Source organism: Falco biarmicus, chromosome 1 (genome assembly GCF_023638135.1).
Source record: "Falco biarmicus isolate bFalBia1 chromosome 1, bFalBia1.pri, whole genome shotgun sequence".
NCBI classification, from domain to species: Eukaryota; Metazoa; Chordata; class Aves; order Falconiformes; family Falconidae; genus Falco; species Falco biarmicus.
Window position 1 is genome coordinate 34,833,624 of NC_079288.1, and position 14,235 is coordinate 34,847,858.

General features: G+C 53.7%; 1 protein-coding gene across 2 annotated transcripts in view; it reads left to right on the forward strand.

Moving 5' to 3' along the window:
• KSR2 (kinase suppressor of ras 2) overlaps positions 1–14,235 on the forward strand; it is an 87,409-nt gene that overhangs the window by 8,867 nt on the left and 64,307 nt on the right. For both annotated transcript variants that reach the window (XM_056326477.1, XM_056326478.1), the window contains exon 4: positions 7,366–7,870. In XM_056326477.1, the coding sequence (XP_056182452.1) occupies positions 7,366–7,870 (505 nt within the window). The remainder of the gene's footprint in view (positions 1–7,365; positions 7,871–14,235) is intronic.

Genomic DNA, 14,235 nt, shown 5'->3' on the forward strand with positions numbered 1-14,235 from the left:
CCCGACCCCTCTTACTTGTGGGAACATGTAGAGGAATGAAGGCAGTGGGTTGATTAGCACTGACAACATGCAGCTGTGGCCTTGCCTCAGAGGCAGTGGGTTGATTGACATGGATGATGTGCAGGTGTAGCTTGTTCCAGCCAAGTGGTTAAATAGCCCTGAGGGTTGTGGAGGGGAGGGGGGGGTGTCAGACAAAGGAGGAGCAGTGTGGTTTGACCTCTGGAGGAAGGAGCTAAAGCACAGACGGTAGGATCTGACCAACGGTAAAGCCTTGTTGCAGTCTACTAGTTTGTTTGTGCTGCAACAATTGGTGCCCCGTGTGAGGCTGACCGAGTTGGACTCCGACTACAACAGGAACACAACCAGCAGAGTCAGGAAAAGCCCCCGACACTCAGCAAGCTCCTACAACTCAGCGTTGCTTACCAGCAAGCTGCGGAATGAAGCCCCCGTGGCCAAACCCCCTTCCCAGGGCATGTGCAAGTCCTGCTTCCCCTTCCCACGGGGGATGATGCTGGTGGTGCTGGGTGCTGGGGTGCGGGTGCTGAGCTGGCGGGTGCCCGGGCGGTGGCAGCAGAGCTCTGTGCTGCAGAGGCAGCTGCACGGAGCCGGAGCTGCTCCGGCTTCAGCCTGCGAGCAGTGGTGCAGTGGGAGGCAGTGCAGGATCTGGCTCTCTTGGCATCTTGTCCCAGGCCAGCTGAGCCTGGCTGGATGATGCTGTCCTGGTGCCGAGGGCTCCCGTCAGAAGGGGTCTGGCTTGGGGGTGAGCTGGGGGGCTCTTCTCTACACATGTGGCCCCCCAGGAGAGGCCCAGCCTCACCTTTCCATATGTGATGGGGGCTGTATCCCACCGGCACAGCTCTTCCCCATGGACGATGGCATGGCTGAGCCAGTACTTTGGTGCCAGCTTGGGGAGCATGGCCAGCACAGGGACATGTACGTGCAGCAAGGTGAGGGGGACATTCCCTTTTGGAGCAGCTGGAGGGGAATGGCAAAACTCCATTTCACAGTCTAAACCCCCCTCTGCTGTCCTCTTCCCAAGGGCCCTCTTCCTGGTCCTAGCCCGGGGTGATTATGCGGAGCTGGTTTAGCTGTGGTCCCCACTGGGAGACATGACCCTTCTGTAGGAGGGCCCCAGTCCTGCCAGATCCCGGGGTTTAGGGACCCGAGACCTCTCTGCCTGTCTCCTGTCTTCTCTCAAGGGCTCCTCCAGTGCAGCTGCATCCCGGGGGCTGCGGGGATGGAGAATGAGCCCTGCTGGGGTGTAGCTGCTGGGTTTTCAGCTGGGCTTTGCAGGTTCAGAGCCGTGCGTGGGGACAAGAGGCAACAGGGCTGGTGGTGACAAGGGTGATGTGACACAGTTTCAATGAGGAGCAGCTTTTGGGGACCACCAGTGTCCCCTCATTACCATTGCTTGGCATGACATGTTGCAGACATGGGGTCCCAGCTCCTGCCCTGGAAGGGTCTTGGCCACATCCACCTGTTGTGGGTACTGCAGCTCCTCCAGGCTTCCCGTGTGGCATGGTGTGTGGCATGGCACAGTGTGGCAGTGCCAGCTCATGCTGGGGGATAACAGCAGAGGGCCCGGCCACCACGTGCTGCTGCTGGACTGGTGCAGCAGCCACTTCCAGCCCTGTGCTGGAGCAGCGAGGTGGGGATGGCTGAACCTGGCGTGACATTTCCCACGGAGCACGAGTTTCTCCACGCGCCCTAACTCCCTAAATCCAGCTCTCAGCTGTGGTCCTGCCCTTCTCCCCTTTGGCATTTTCTCTTAAGTCTCTCCGCTGTTTGAGGAAGGGCATCAGTGCCTCCCTTGGAACCTGGGGAAGGCTCTCAGCCTGCTCTTTGTTTAAACACCTTTGACTTTGAGACCTTTGCAAACAAATCCTGTTTTACTTGCTGTGCTGGTTCAGCCCAGCCCCTGCATCCCTGCTCCTGCTCCTCTGCTCACTCGGCCAAGGGAGTTCCCCTGCACCCTGCTGGGACCTGTGCTTTGGAAAATCCACGTGACCCTTTGGCTCAGCAGCTGCAGTGAAGATGCTAAAACATCTTCTGCTCCTTCAGTGGTTTCTGGCTGGCAGTGACGGGGGGGGTACCAGGGGGCTGCGTGATGCTTGCTGCTCGATTTGCTTTTTAATGGTGCAGGTGATGGGGCTGCCAGCTCTCCTGATGGGATATGGCTTGGTGGTCCATTGGGTCCCTGTGGGAGGGAGTTTGCTGCTATCCAGGCACTGCGCGTATTTGCCTTCCCCAGCGCTCCATTTAACCCCATCCATCATTGTGCCATTCGTGGGGCGGGGGCTGCGGGCTGTGCTGTGCTGTGAGAGCTGCTGTTTCGTCCCTCCAGCATTGCAGAGATTCTGCAGTGGCCATTCCTGCTCTGCTGGGGCTGGAGGCTCGGGCTCCGCAGTGCAATGGTTCTTGGCATTGCTGGCTCGTGTGGATCCCTGCTGTGCCGGCGCCACGCGTGCACACTGCTGGAGAAACCCCTGGGCATGCTGTCTGATGGACGGCACAAACCTTGGGAACAGGGAGGGGACTGGGAACTTGGGGCACCATAAAGCCCGTGCCAGCCCTGAGGGATACAGGAGCTCTCTGGGCAGCGGAGGAGACCAAATCTCCCTGAATTTCTAGAGGATTTGGGTGCAGAAAGCTCCCCCTGGGTTGGTAGATGGTCTCCTTCTATCCCTCTCAGCACAGCTGCGTTTCCCCTGCCTCTGCAGTGGTGTTTCCCTGCTTGGCTCAGCCTTTGCTTGGTCAATTGGCCCCATCTCAGCCGTCCTCCTGCTTTTTGTCCCCTGGGAAAGGGGGAGCACAGCCCCTGCCCCTCTTCTGTGGATAGGGAGATGAGTGTAGTGATACTTCTGGCTGGGTCAGGGTGAGATGCTCGTTAGCTGCCCAGGCTGAGGTTGGGTGGTGGGAGCAGTTCATCCCATCTAGCTGCTCAGGGCTGGGTCTGAGACATGCTGTGGTCCAGGCAGGGTGTTTTAGTGGGCTGCGGAGATGGGGAACTGGCAGAACAGCATTTCGGGTATGTTGGCAATGCCCCCCTCCCTCCTGTGCTGTTGCGGGCAGCTGGGATGGAGAGGCAATGGGGCCATAGCCCTCCCATCTGGGGTGCGCTAAGGTAATGCCATGCTGCTTCTGCCTGTCCAGCCACCCATCCCTCAGCTGCATTTCAGGGGATGCTTGGGATGCTGAGCTTCTGGCTGGCTCCACATCTTGGTGACTGGCCACCAGACTTGCCTAGACCGTAAGCTTGCGCCAGGAAGGTCTATGCCAGCTTTGAGAGCTGACCTGGGTCGTGTAGCGCCTGGCAAGCATACAGCCCCTCCATGTCCCCTTGTCCTCTGGGGATTCATCTGATGCACCACCAACCCTCTGTTGAGAATTCTTGAAATTACCTGCTAGATGTGTTGCCTTGATCCTTGTGACCCCTGGGAGCTCTGTTACGCTTGGCTGGGCCCCCCCAGCCAGGTGCCCAGGAGGTTTGCATGGCCCCAAGGAGCCAGCTGGGTGCTGGGCTTGGAGAGGGAGGGGGGGATTGGGAAGCACCCCAGGATGGCAGCGGTGCACTCTCGGGATGCAGTGCTGGGGTCTCGGTTCTCCTGGGTTAGTGCAGCTGCTCCAGAAGGGACCCCAGTGTACCACGCTGTGATGGATGTGGCTTTTTGTCTGCATTTTATCTCCTTGTAAAGCAACAGACAGTCCTAGTTGGAAAACGTAATTAATGAACAAGTTGCTGCCTCTTTAAAACATCGTGTAATTTCTTTGCAAGTGCGGTAGTGGTCGATTTCTAGAAGCCAAGATTAGTATTAATAAAGCAGGAATGAGGTACAGTATTAACCTTTTCCATCAATCTTTATTTATTGAGTTGTTAATTAGAGGCATCTAATTTCCCAGACCAATTCTGCCTGGGTGTGGGGGCTGGGGAGGAGGCAGGGAGGAAACAGGAGGCTGTTTCGTTGCTTAAATGGTGATGAATTTTGCCAGGACAGGGTTTGATGGCAGGGAAGGAGCCCCTTCCCAAACCGAGCATCCTGGGGGCAGCTCCAGCAGCAGGGAAAGCCCTGGAGCATCTTATAAACAAAAAGCATGTTATATTTATCAAATATAGTGGCAACCCTATATTAAACCCCTGCTTTATTGTGTTAACAAGTCTGTATTCGATTTTTCTCAGCTGCAAGACCTTACATTTGGCAGCAGTATTTTATTAGCAGCCAAGGCGTCAGTTTTAAACTTGAAGTGGGATTAATTTAATATTAAGTAAGAGCTGAGTGGGGCCGCTGTGGATTGAGGAGTTGATGGCGTGTGACTAGTGAGTTATGCATGGAGGTCATTAGCTGTCCTACGAGGAAAAATGATCTGGAGCTGAATATTTATGAGTCGTCCTGGTGCTAGGAAGGCTGTGGGTGGCTTGGGGACAGTGTGGGGTCAGGCAGGGTGGTGAGCAGTAAAACAAAAAAGCAGTGAGCATCCTCATTTGGGGCAAATTTGAAAGCTGCACTGACCGTGGAGTAAAGGTTTGCAGAGTCGGTCCCTCCCGGTGACCAGTGTCCCCAGGCCTGCAGAGCCAGCGCGTGGTGGGGCTGAAGGGCTGGGTGATGCTGGGGTTTATTTTGTCCCATGGTGAGGATGCAGTGGCTGGGGTTCTGGTGCTAGGAGAGCGGCTGCAGTGGTAGGGCTTTCCCTGGCTGTAAAGCAAGCCAAGGTCTTGCTCTGGCTTTGTGCACGTCCCGATTTGGTCATCTGGATGCTGCCTTTGGGGAAGGAAAAAGAGCGATCACTGTATCCCCCAAGGAGCAGTCAGGATCTAGGGCTGCTTCGGGTACAGCTCCTCCTTCAGGTGGGACCACTGGCCCCAGCTCCCTAAGGGGCAGCAAATTATTCCCAGTGTTTTGTTTTAGGAAATCAAAGCAAAACTTGCTATTTGTCTTTTGGAACAGGGGGAAAACAGCTTTTCTGGTGACATTTTTGCCATCTCTCTGCATCTCTCGGTCTCCGAGCTGCACCCCGACGGTGGGCCCTCCTCTCCACCTCCTCCCAGGGGTTTGTTTTCTTGTTGATTTTAATGGAGTGGTTCAGAAAAAGCTTCTTCCCTAATTAAGTATGGTGGAGTGAAGGAGGCTGGACTAAGTGGGGAGGCAGTGGCAGCACCGAGGGGATTAATAAAGCCAAATGCTCCCCTTGGCCACATCTTTCCCTTTGTGCTGATGACCGGGGCTCGGTGGCAGCTGGGAGGGGAGAGGTGGCCTGTGGGGTCAGGGGGGTGGTGGGCAGCTGTAGCTGATGTTGGTTTCAATGTGCAATTAATATTCCCTATCCAAACAAAACAAACAGGCTTTTCGAAGTGAACAGGCAGCCTTGCAGCGCCATCGAGGCAGGCAGAGCTTGGGGAAAACTGAGCAAAGGGGGGTTTGCTTCTGTGCAAACTCTTTCCTTGCTTTTCCAGCTGGGAATTGGCTCTGGCAGAACAGCAACACCCGGGGGAGCCCCGGGAGGGAACGAAATCCGAAAGCGTTTAGCACGCTTTGCAGGAAGAAAAGCTCGGGGAATTTTTTGTTGTTTTTTCCTTTCAAGTGCGTTCTTGGTTTAAGCTTATCTCATCAAGTGGAGTGCCCGTGCCCGCTACCTGCAGCATGCCTGTAAGCAACTGTGTGTTGAAAACACGTTTCCCCAGCTTGTCCGGGATATTTTTAGCCCTGACGCACCCACCAGCCTGATAACGGGTTATTTTTGCTCTCAAGTGCATCAGTTGTGTTACGACACAGTCGAGCGTTGAAGGGACAGCAGCGACAGGGGGACACAGCGGCCACAGTGCCGTGGCTGAGCTTTGGGTTGTGGGGAGCAGCCTTGGCTCTCCTTCTTCGTTAACTGCTGCTAATTACTGCTGGGGGTGGGAGCACGGGGATGGTGCTGGGCCTGCAGCATCCGGGTAGTTTTGAGTTATGTAAATATATGCACGCAGCACAACCAATGGGAGAGCACGTTGATTTGCATACACACATGCTGATTTGCAATGTGCTGAGTGCAGGTTAATTAACCAGAGGGGTGGGTGGCTTGCAGGCGGGTTTAATTCATGGCATTGAGTCCTCCCTCACCCATGGCTGCCCCAGCCCCAGGCTGCGCGTGCAGCCAGGTGCCACCAGCCAGGGTGGCCTTGGGGACCGGCAGCCAGGGTGGCCTTGGGGCCAAGGGGGTGGCTCAGCAGTGTGGCACTGGGCCGAGCACCCAGCGTGGCTGGCGTGTGGGTGCAGGTGCCCACGGGCAGGGTGGCCCGGCTGGAGGTGACAGGAGCTCGTGCAGAGCTGCGTTTTGGGGAGGGGGGTGACATGCTCCAACTTGTCACCTGCCGTGTTCCTACTCGTGCTGGGCTGTTTTGGAGAGGAGGGGGCTGGGGTGTGTGCCCATGGTGGCTTTGGAGATGCACCTCCGTCCTGGCAGCACCATCCAAGCAGAGGCGAGGCTTTCCTACAGCAGGATTTTTTCCTTAATTAATTAAAATATGAGGAAGGGCGTTAACTTTTTTTATGAGACTCTTGCTGCATGGAAGGGCTTTTTGTAGCAGCTGGAGAAGCAACTCTACACGCAGCTGGATAGGACTTTTTATTTTTATTTTCTGCTCTGGGAGAATGATTCAAGAAAAATCCTCATCCCCCTTTTCCCTCTGGAGCTTTTTTTCAATCCAATCCTAAAGCTTTTATTTCCAAAGCCCTTTCTTCCTCTTATTTTCCTCTGGAGTTTGAAATAAAATGTTCCTCTTGAAAAGGCTGGGAAGAGAAGAGGTGAGGCAATTAATAATCAAAAAGGGGATGGGGAAGGAGGCTTTTTAAAATAAAGAGATTATAGTTTTATGTTGGTTTTCTTAGTGGAGGCGATCAAAAGGAGTCGGCGAAGGGACCTTGAACTGGGTCCATCGCTTTGGTGCTCTGAAGTTGCTGCCGACAGCCCTTCCCTCATCTCTGCGCTGGTGGAGATGAATAATTAGAAGTGGAGAGGAGCCCCGCTTAATTACAGTCCCCCCTCCTTTATGCAAATGTCACGACTGGGTGCCATGGGTTTGTGGTGGTGAGGCGGGGGCACCAGCCTTGGCCAGGCAAGGGGTGGCCCGGCCCCATGTCACATTTTGGGGGGGCGGTGGTGGGAAGCTGGGTGACGGTGAGGGGGACACGTGGGGGGCTCAGCAGGTGGGAAAAGATGTGGTCAAAGCCCCTGTCTAAGCCTTGTAACGTGCTCATGTGGCTTTGCACGTGCGTAATGTGGCGAAGCTCCTTGCCGGTATTTCGGAGGCGGGGGGATGCAGTGCCGGAGTGGGGACCGTGCGGCTTCTGCCACGCCGCATGGCCATGTCTGTGTGCTCTGTCGCAGGCGGCAGCCTCTCCAAGCAGGACTGGACCATCCAGTGGCCCACGACGGAGCCGGGGAAGGAGAACAGCCCCGGGTGCCAGCTGGAGCCGGGGCAGTGGGGCAGGACGCACCTCTCGCAGAGCCCCAAGGTCCAACCCAAGTGCGGGCAGCATCACTGCCACGCGGGCTCACCCCATGGACCCATGTACACCCACGTGGACCGGCTGACCGTGGAGGGTCACCCGGGGCTGTGCCCACCCATGGAGTCCGGCCACCGCTCCCTGCCACCCTCCCCACGCCAGCGACACGTTGCTCACACCCCTCCACGTACCCCCAACATCGTGACCACGATGACACCACCGGGCACACCACCAGTACGGCGGAGGAATAAACTGAAGCCCCCTGGGACACCCCCACCCTCATCACGAAAACTGATCCATCTCATCCCCGGCTTCACCGCGCTGCACCGGAGCAAGTCCCATGAGTTCCAGCTGGGGCATCGCGTGGACGAGATGCACACCCCCAAGTAAGTGGGTGCTCCAGGGTGCTGGTGCATGGTGGGGTGATGAACCCCATTCCAGCTCCTCTGGAAAAGTGTTTTGGTCCCAAAAGATCAAGGCACGGTGTCTTTTTTTCTTTTTGAGCTTTGAGGTAGAAAAGCCCTTTGTAATAACCCTTGCAGGCAGTGGGGATGCTGCTGCGACGGTGTCTACTTTGCTCCCCTGCAACCTCATTTTGGGGGTGTGGGGTGACAGGGAGCACTGAGAGGCTCCAGGGCGATTGCTCGGCAATGTCCCCGTATGCTGGAGTGTGGCATGGGTGGGTTGGATGGTGGGATTTTGCAGCACAGGGATGCACCACCCGACTGTAAGAGCTGTGTGTGGGTGAGAGTGTGCGCAAGAGCGAGATGGGAAGAATCATCTTTCAGCTGAAACGTGGATATACGGATATATAAAGCTTTATAGATATAACACTTTATATTCTAGAGACATCCCCTGTATCTTTTCTGTCCCTGATGGTGTTTGCAGAAAGCTTTTCAGTCTCTGGCCGTGTGACGGCTCCTTCCCGTTGCTCTTGCTCTGCAGCTCCGGTGCCGGCAGAGGCTGCTGGTGTGCAGGGAAAGGGCTTCCTGGCATCAGCACATCCCTCTCCATCTCCTTCGGTCCCTTTTGGTGGCCATGCTCAGAAAGCCCTTCTTCTGCCTTGGTGTGGGGTGGCAGAGGGGACTGGTGGCCACCTTGGGGCATCATCTCCTCTCCCCGAGGATGCACTGGTATAGAGCACGTCTGGTCCATGCTAGCCTCCCAAAACAGGACCCCCACGACACACTGCCCAGCTTGTCCCCACATTTGACGTTCTTGGAGGGGAAAAAAAGGCCATGCCAGAAGTGTGGGCAGAGTCCCCTGAGGGATGTGGTGGGAGCAGAGGAAAGCCTGGGTACCCTGGGTACCTCCTGCCTGGCCCCGAAGGCAGCCGTGATGCTCAGGCAGCTCCGGCTGGGGTATGTGAAGGGTTAAAATCTGCTGCTTGCACAGGGTGCTCCTGGCTGCCAGACCCTGGTCTCCCCCTATTTGGGCAGGAGGAGACCAGGGGGGGTTTGGGGTGCCCACAGCATCGCAGTGTCACTTGTTCCCCCATTGTGTCCCCAAGGCTGCGGCAGCCACAGGGCTGCGGTCCTTGCATGAAATGAGGCCGGTCATCCTTCTCCGCCAAAGCTTTTGGTCTCTAAAGGCTTTTAGCTTTTGGAAATTAATCTATTTCAGCCGGACAATGCCTCTTGTAAGGCCCCCCTCCCCCTCGTGCTTAGGCACTGGAAAGTCATATTTACTTTGGTCCGTCCCCAGCAAACATCACCACGTTTGCAGGAGCAGAGACAGCAAGCAGCCTGTCCCCTCTCGCACTTTCATCTGTGTTTCAGGATCTGATCCAAGCTCTGTGCCACTAATGGAGCGGGTCTCACCGAGGGTAAAACCTGCCTTTGCTTCCCCCGAGCCATTTGATCCCCGTTGTGGTCATCACAGGCTCCAGGTCACCCTGACACGGATCTGGGGTGAGGTTTGGACATGGGTGTCTGGACTTTACTCCAGCAAACCCTTTGGCCACTGGTTCCCTGAGCTAGCTGGGGATGGGATGCTTCAACTTTTCTGCAAGGGGAAAGAGCAGGGAAGGGTGTGGAGAAGGAAACTGTAAACAGGGTTTTCATGAACATGGTCACGTCCCTTCATCGCGCTTTGCCTGCCTTCGGTCCCTGCCTGACAGTATCCAGTTTGCCCAGTGTCTCTGGTGCTCCCCGGTGGTGCTGAGCAACTTTAACTCGTGATTAGTGAATTAATAGAGGAAAGAGAGAGGCAGTGTCAATGGGGCTCTGTTGTGCTAGCATCCTACTGGGGGTTCATCCTGTCGATGTGGAAGGACCCAGGCTTCCGAAAGCTGCTCGGAGAACTCGGGAGGTTAATTTTCTCTAATGGCACTTAATGATTTTTCAGGAGGCAACCACTAAATCCTGCTTGCTAATCCCATTAGTGTTTCGGGATAGTAATTAGTTCATTAAAGAGGCAGCTTCTTCTTTTTTCCCCTTTTCTCCAGCAGAGGTGTGCTGAAGTTTTAGCTGTTTATTAGCCTGGATGCAGTGGCTAATGCTTTGCCCAGCACAGATTAAAAGTGGCTTTTTGGAACTGTTATCAGCTAGTTCCCATGGCTGTGTCTGTGCAACGCTATTGTAGGGCTGTTTTTCGTAGTGTCATAATTTCTGCAGTGTCTGTGCTCTCTGTGCTCTCTGCAGGAGTGAGGTTTCTACCTGACTTCAAACCAGAAACGTGGAGCTCATCCCTGAAATGCGACTTCAGGCTTTCTCTGATCAGCTCCGGGTTTTAGCTCTGCCAGTGGGCTCTTGGTTTGCTTTGGATCCTGGCTTTCTGCTCCGTGTATCGTGTCCCAGCATGGAAAGGGGTGCTAGACCTGGGGAGCTGATAGCCTGCGGACACTGCTGGGCACCCTGAGTGCTGGGTGGGATCTCCTGGGGCAATTTTGGGTCTAGATTTACCGCCATACTGCATCTTTGCAGCCTGCTTTCTGGTGGGACCCATCTGAAACCCTCCCAAGAGGGAGACTGGTGTCCCCCGGGCTGATTTGTCTCCTCCCCTGGTGTGCCCCATCTCAGGATGGGGTGAAATGGGCTCTGGGGAGCCAGGGATGCCCTTGGCAAAAACAAAAAGCGCTCTCCCTGTGAGCTGTGGGTCAGTATTGATGGAGGGAAGCTGCTGGGGTGCTGCAGGGCTGCCCCCAAAGATTTTTCCATCTTGGTGCAGGCACAAAATTCAACTGCCACCATATATTTGCAAGAGCAGTAGCAGCAACCGGGTCCTCTCTGGATCAAGGCCACCACAAAGCACTTGATTCTTGTTGACAGCTCATAAGTTTGCCGGCATTTGGTGTTTTGGAGCTTATTTCTAGGGTTTAATCCATTGTTTCATACGCCAAGACCTTCGGAAGCAGGGGTTAAATTTTTTGAGCTTATAGCCTCAGATTTTCCTGCACGGAGCCTCCAGCTGCTGACCGTAACTCTGGGGTATGGAACATTACTCCTAAAAAGATCCCCTGGCTTCCATAAATCCACAATCCATAAACATCTCATGAATGGTCTTGAAACGGAAACAAAACATTTAGAGTGGTTGATAATATAATGCCCATTTAATACCTCATGAATTCCACGGGCCATTTAAATCTTTCATGGATAGTTAATGATTATTCATCAGCAAGAAGTCAGGAAAAAAACAAACTCTGAATGTAAGGTCTTAAAAATCCATTAGTTGGGGGAACAAAAGTCAAGCTAGTTAAGAGTGAGCTCAGGAGCGTGCGTTAACCCTTGGAAGGCTGCGTGTATGACAGCCCTCTGGAGATAACATCTGCGCTGGGTGGTCTTCATCCTCAGGCTCACGTGAAGGGGACGTGAGCTGAAAACCTCATCTGCTTCCCAGCTGTCGTTCCTTTTGCCACGCTGATGTCCGGCCAATTTCATGAACTCTATGGCCTTCAAAGAATAGCCTCTGGCAAGCAGCTGGGGAGGGAGGATCAGAGTGTGAGACAGTGAATTAAAGCAGCGTGACCTGTCCTGGCAGAGCTGAGCCCCAGAGGAAATGCTGAGCTGTCCCAAGGGCTAACGTGAAGCAGCCTGCTGGAGAGGACGTGCAGTTTTTGTGGTGTACCTAGGTCAGGTTTGGGCTGGGAGGTGGCTCCTCCAGCTCCGGGCAGCTTTATTTTGGGTAATTTTTCAAGGAGTCTCCTTACTGTGTATCATTGCAATTGCATTCAAGGTGTGGATGAAGATAGGGTTAGGTGTTCTGGTGGAAAAGTGTTTTTCCAAAGCCTTACGATGGCTGACTGCCTTGCCTTTAGCCTCGTTGATGCTGAGGTTGTGTTTTGGTGCTGGTTTTCAAAATCAGAATGAGGATATCCTGGATGGATGAAGTCAGATGTGAAGTTCACATCTGATCTGGTGATAAAGCACATATCCATTTTCTTCTTTTCCTTTTCCCTTGTGTTATTTCCAATGCTGAACCAACTCTAACTTGATGCTTTTGGGTTGTGGGTGTTTTTCTTCATCCCACATAAGAGAAATCCTTGAGAACAGGATCTCCTGTGTCACTTGGCTAAGTCTAGTGTAGGATCCTACTTGGGGCATCAAGGCAGAGAGGTGAAAGACTGAGTTATAGACTGGCAGAAACCGGGGACCAGAGGTCTTCTCCACTGCCCCCACCACACTGAGCAGCCTGTGGTGAGCCTGTCCCTCAGAGCTGATCATCTGAGCTGATCTTAAATGTTACTGAGGGATAGGTCATTTATTCTGCTGCTCTGCAACCTTTATAATAATGATGTTACCCCTTGTATCAATTCCAATCAACGCTTCTACCAGGTAGATCAATTATTTGATATTCTGCGTGGGCTGGATTCGAAAGAGCAACACCAAGCTAGCTCTTGTGCCTGGTGTCTCTCTGACATTTCCCAGGCTTGGAAAGGCAGGTGGGCTCTTGGCATTGGGGATGAGCAAGAGATTGATGTTTGCAGAGCAGGTGGATGCAGCGGGACACTACCAACATGTGCAAATAATCCATATGCAGCATCTCAGGGTTATGTTATTCATCCTGTAATGGTGCCCGAAAATGTAGAGATTCACCTGGTACTTCTGCAACAGGGGAGAGCACTGAAGTGAGGGAATTTGGAGAGCAAAACAAGCAGCATCTCTCTCTCTCTGTTTCCAAATAATCTTTCTGATTAATCTCGGTGCCTTTGATGGTGAGTCAGGGCTGTGGAGTTTTGCACAGGTCCTGGACTGTCTCCAGCTCTCTCAAAGTATGGTCTGCACACCGCATCTTGACAGTGATGGGTAGCCTCCGTAACAAACTGGCTCTCTGCTGCAATTATCCCACTGCTCTGGGCTGCAGTTCTCCTTAGGTATGTCATTAATGTTAATTACTGCTGTGGTATTCCATCAAGAGGAGCAGGAGCTTTAACATGCTTGGAGGAGAAACTTTTCACCGTGTCCTTTAATGAGAAGTTGAGCCTCCTTTCGCCACTTTGAAAACAGAGAGTGTGATTATGAATTTAGATAACGATTAGCATCCTGGGTGGGTGAGAGGCAGCAGAGCTCTCCTGCTGCCGGCACCGTTGCCTGATGTGCTGCCTCCATGGTGTCCATGCGGGAGGGGAGGGCATGGCAAGGGCAGGTGCTGTGGGCAACATCCTGGGGTGGTGACCAGGAGATGGATTGGCTGCTGTTGGTCATGATACAACAAGGAAGACATGCTTGAGTTCTTCTCAGCTCTCTCTTCCATCTGTAGCTGCAAAGGCATGAAGCAGCTCCTCTGTCCTCTTCTTTGTGGTCCAAGAGGTTGGGGAGCGTATTTCATCACCACCCTGCAGGCCCCCACTGACCTGCCGCTGTGGCCAGCCCAGCACCCAAGCAGGTGGTGGGTTGGTGAAGCACTCTGGTGGCTTCCTTGGCAATAATGAAATGAAACCCAAGTAGGCAGGGAGACCAGGCTTCCCCAAAAAGCCATGAGACTGTTCTGACTTCTCCTTTTCAATTAAAGAGCTGCCCAAACCCACCATGCATCGGCAACCTCAGATCCAGAGGCAGTCTGCAAGCAAACCATGGAGAAAAATTGCTCCAAGTCTCTTCTGAGATGAAAGGTTTGCAGAGCTGTAGTTGGTGTAACAAACCTCCACCTCAGGGCTGTCTAGCCATGGGCAGCCTGTGCTTTTCCCTCCAGTGGTGGGAATTTTTTGAGAATTACCTCCCAAAAGAGGTCTGGGCGTGTGTGGGTGCCTAGGCTGTATGTGTGTTGCTCTTCTCGTGTTAATACAGGTGGTGTAGGCAAGTGCCTGAGTTGATCACATCCCTTTTCTTAGCTGGATTTTGCAAGCATGGAGATGATGGTGGCTGGGAAATGGGGTCTTATACTGATGGAGAGCTCGATGGTCTTCAGCCCACCCTTTCCTCTCCTATAAAGACAGGCTGGGAGAGTTGGGGCTGTTCAGCCTGAAGAAGAGAAGGCTCCAAGGAGACCTTACAGCATCTTCTAGTACCTAAAGGGGGCTTACAAGAAATATGGGGACAGGCTTTTTTGCAGAGCCTGTTGTGATAAGACAAAGGATGATGGTTTTAAACTAGAAAAGGGTAGATTCAGACTAGAAATAAGGAAGAAATGTTTTATGATGAGGGTGGTAAAACACTGGCACCGGTAGCCCAAAGAGGTGGTAGGTGCCCCATCCCTGGTAACATTCAAGGTCAGGTTGGCTGGGGCTCTGAGCAAACTGATTGAGTTGAAGATGTCCCTGCCCACGGCAGGGGGGTTGGGCTAGATGGTCTTTAAAGGTCCCTTCCAACCCAAG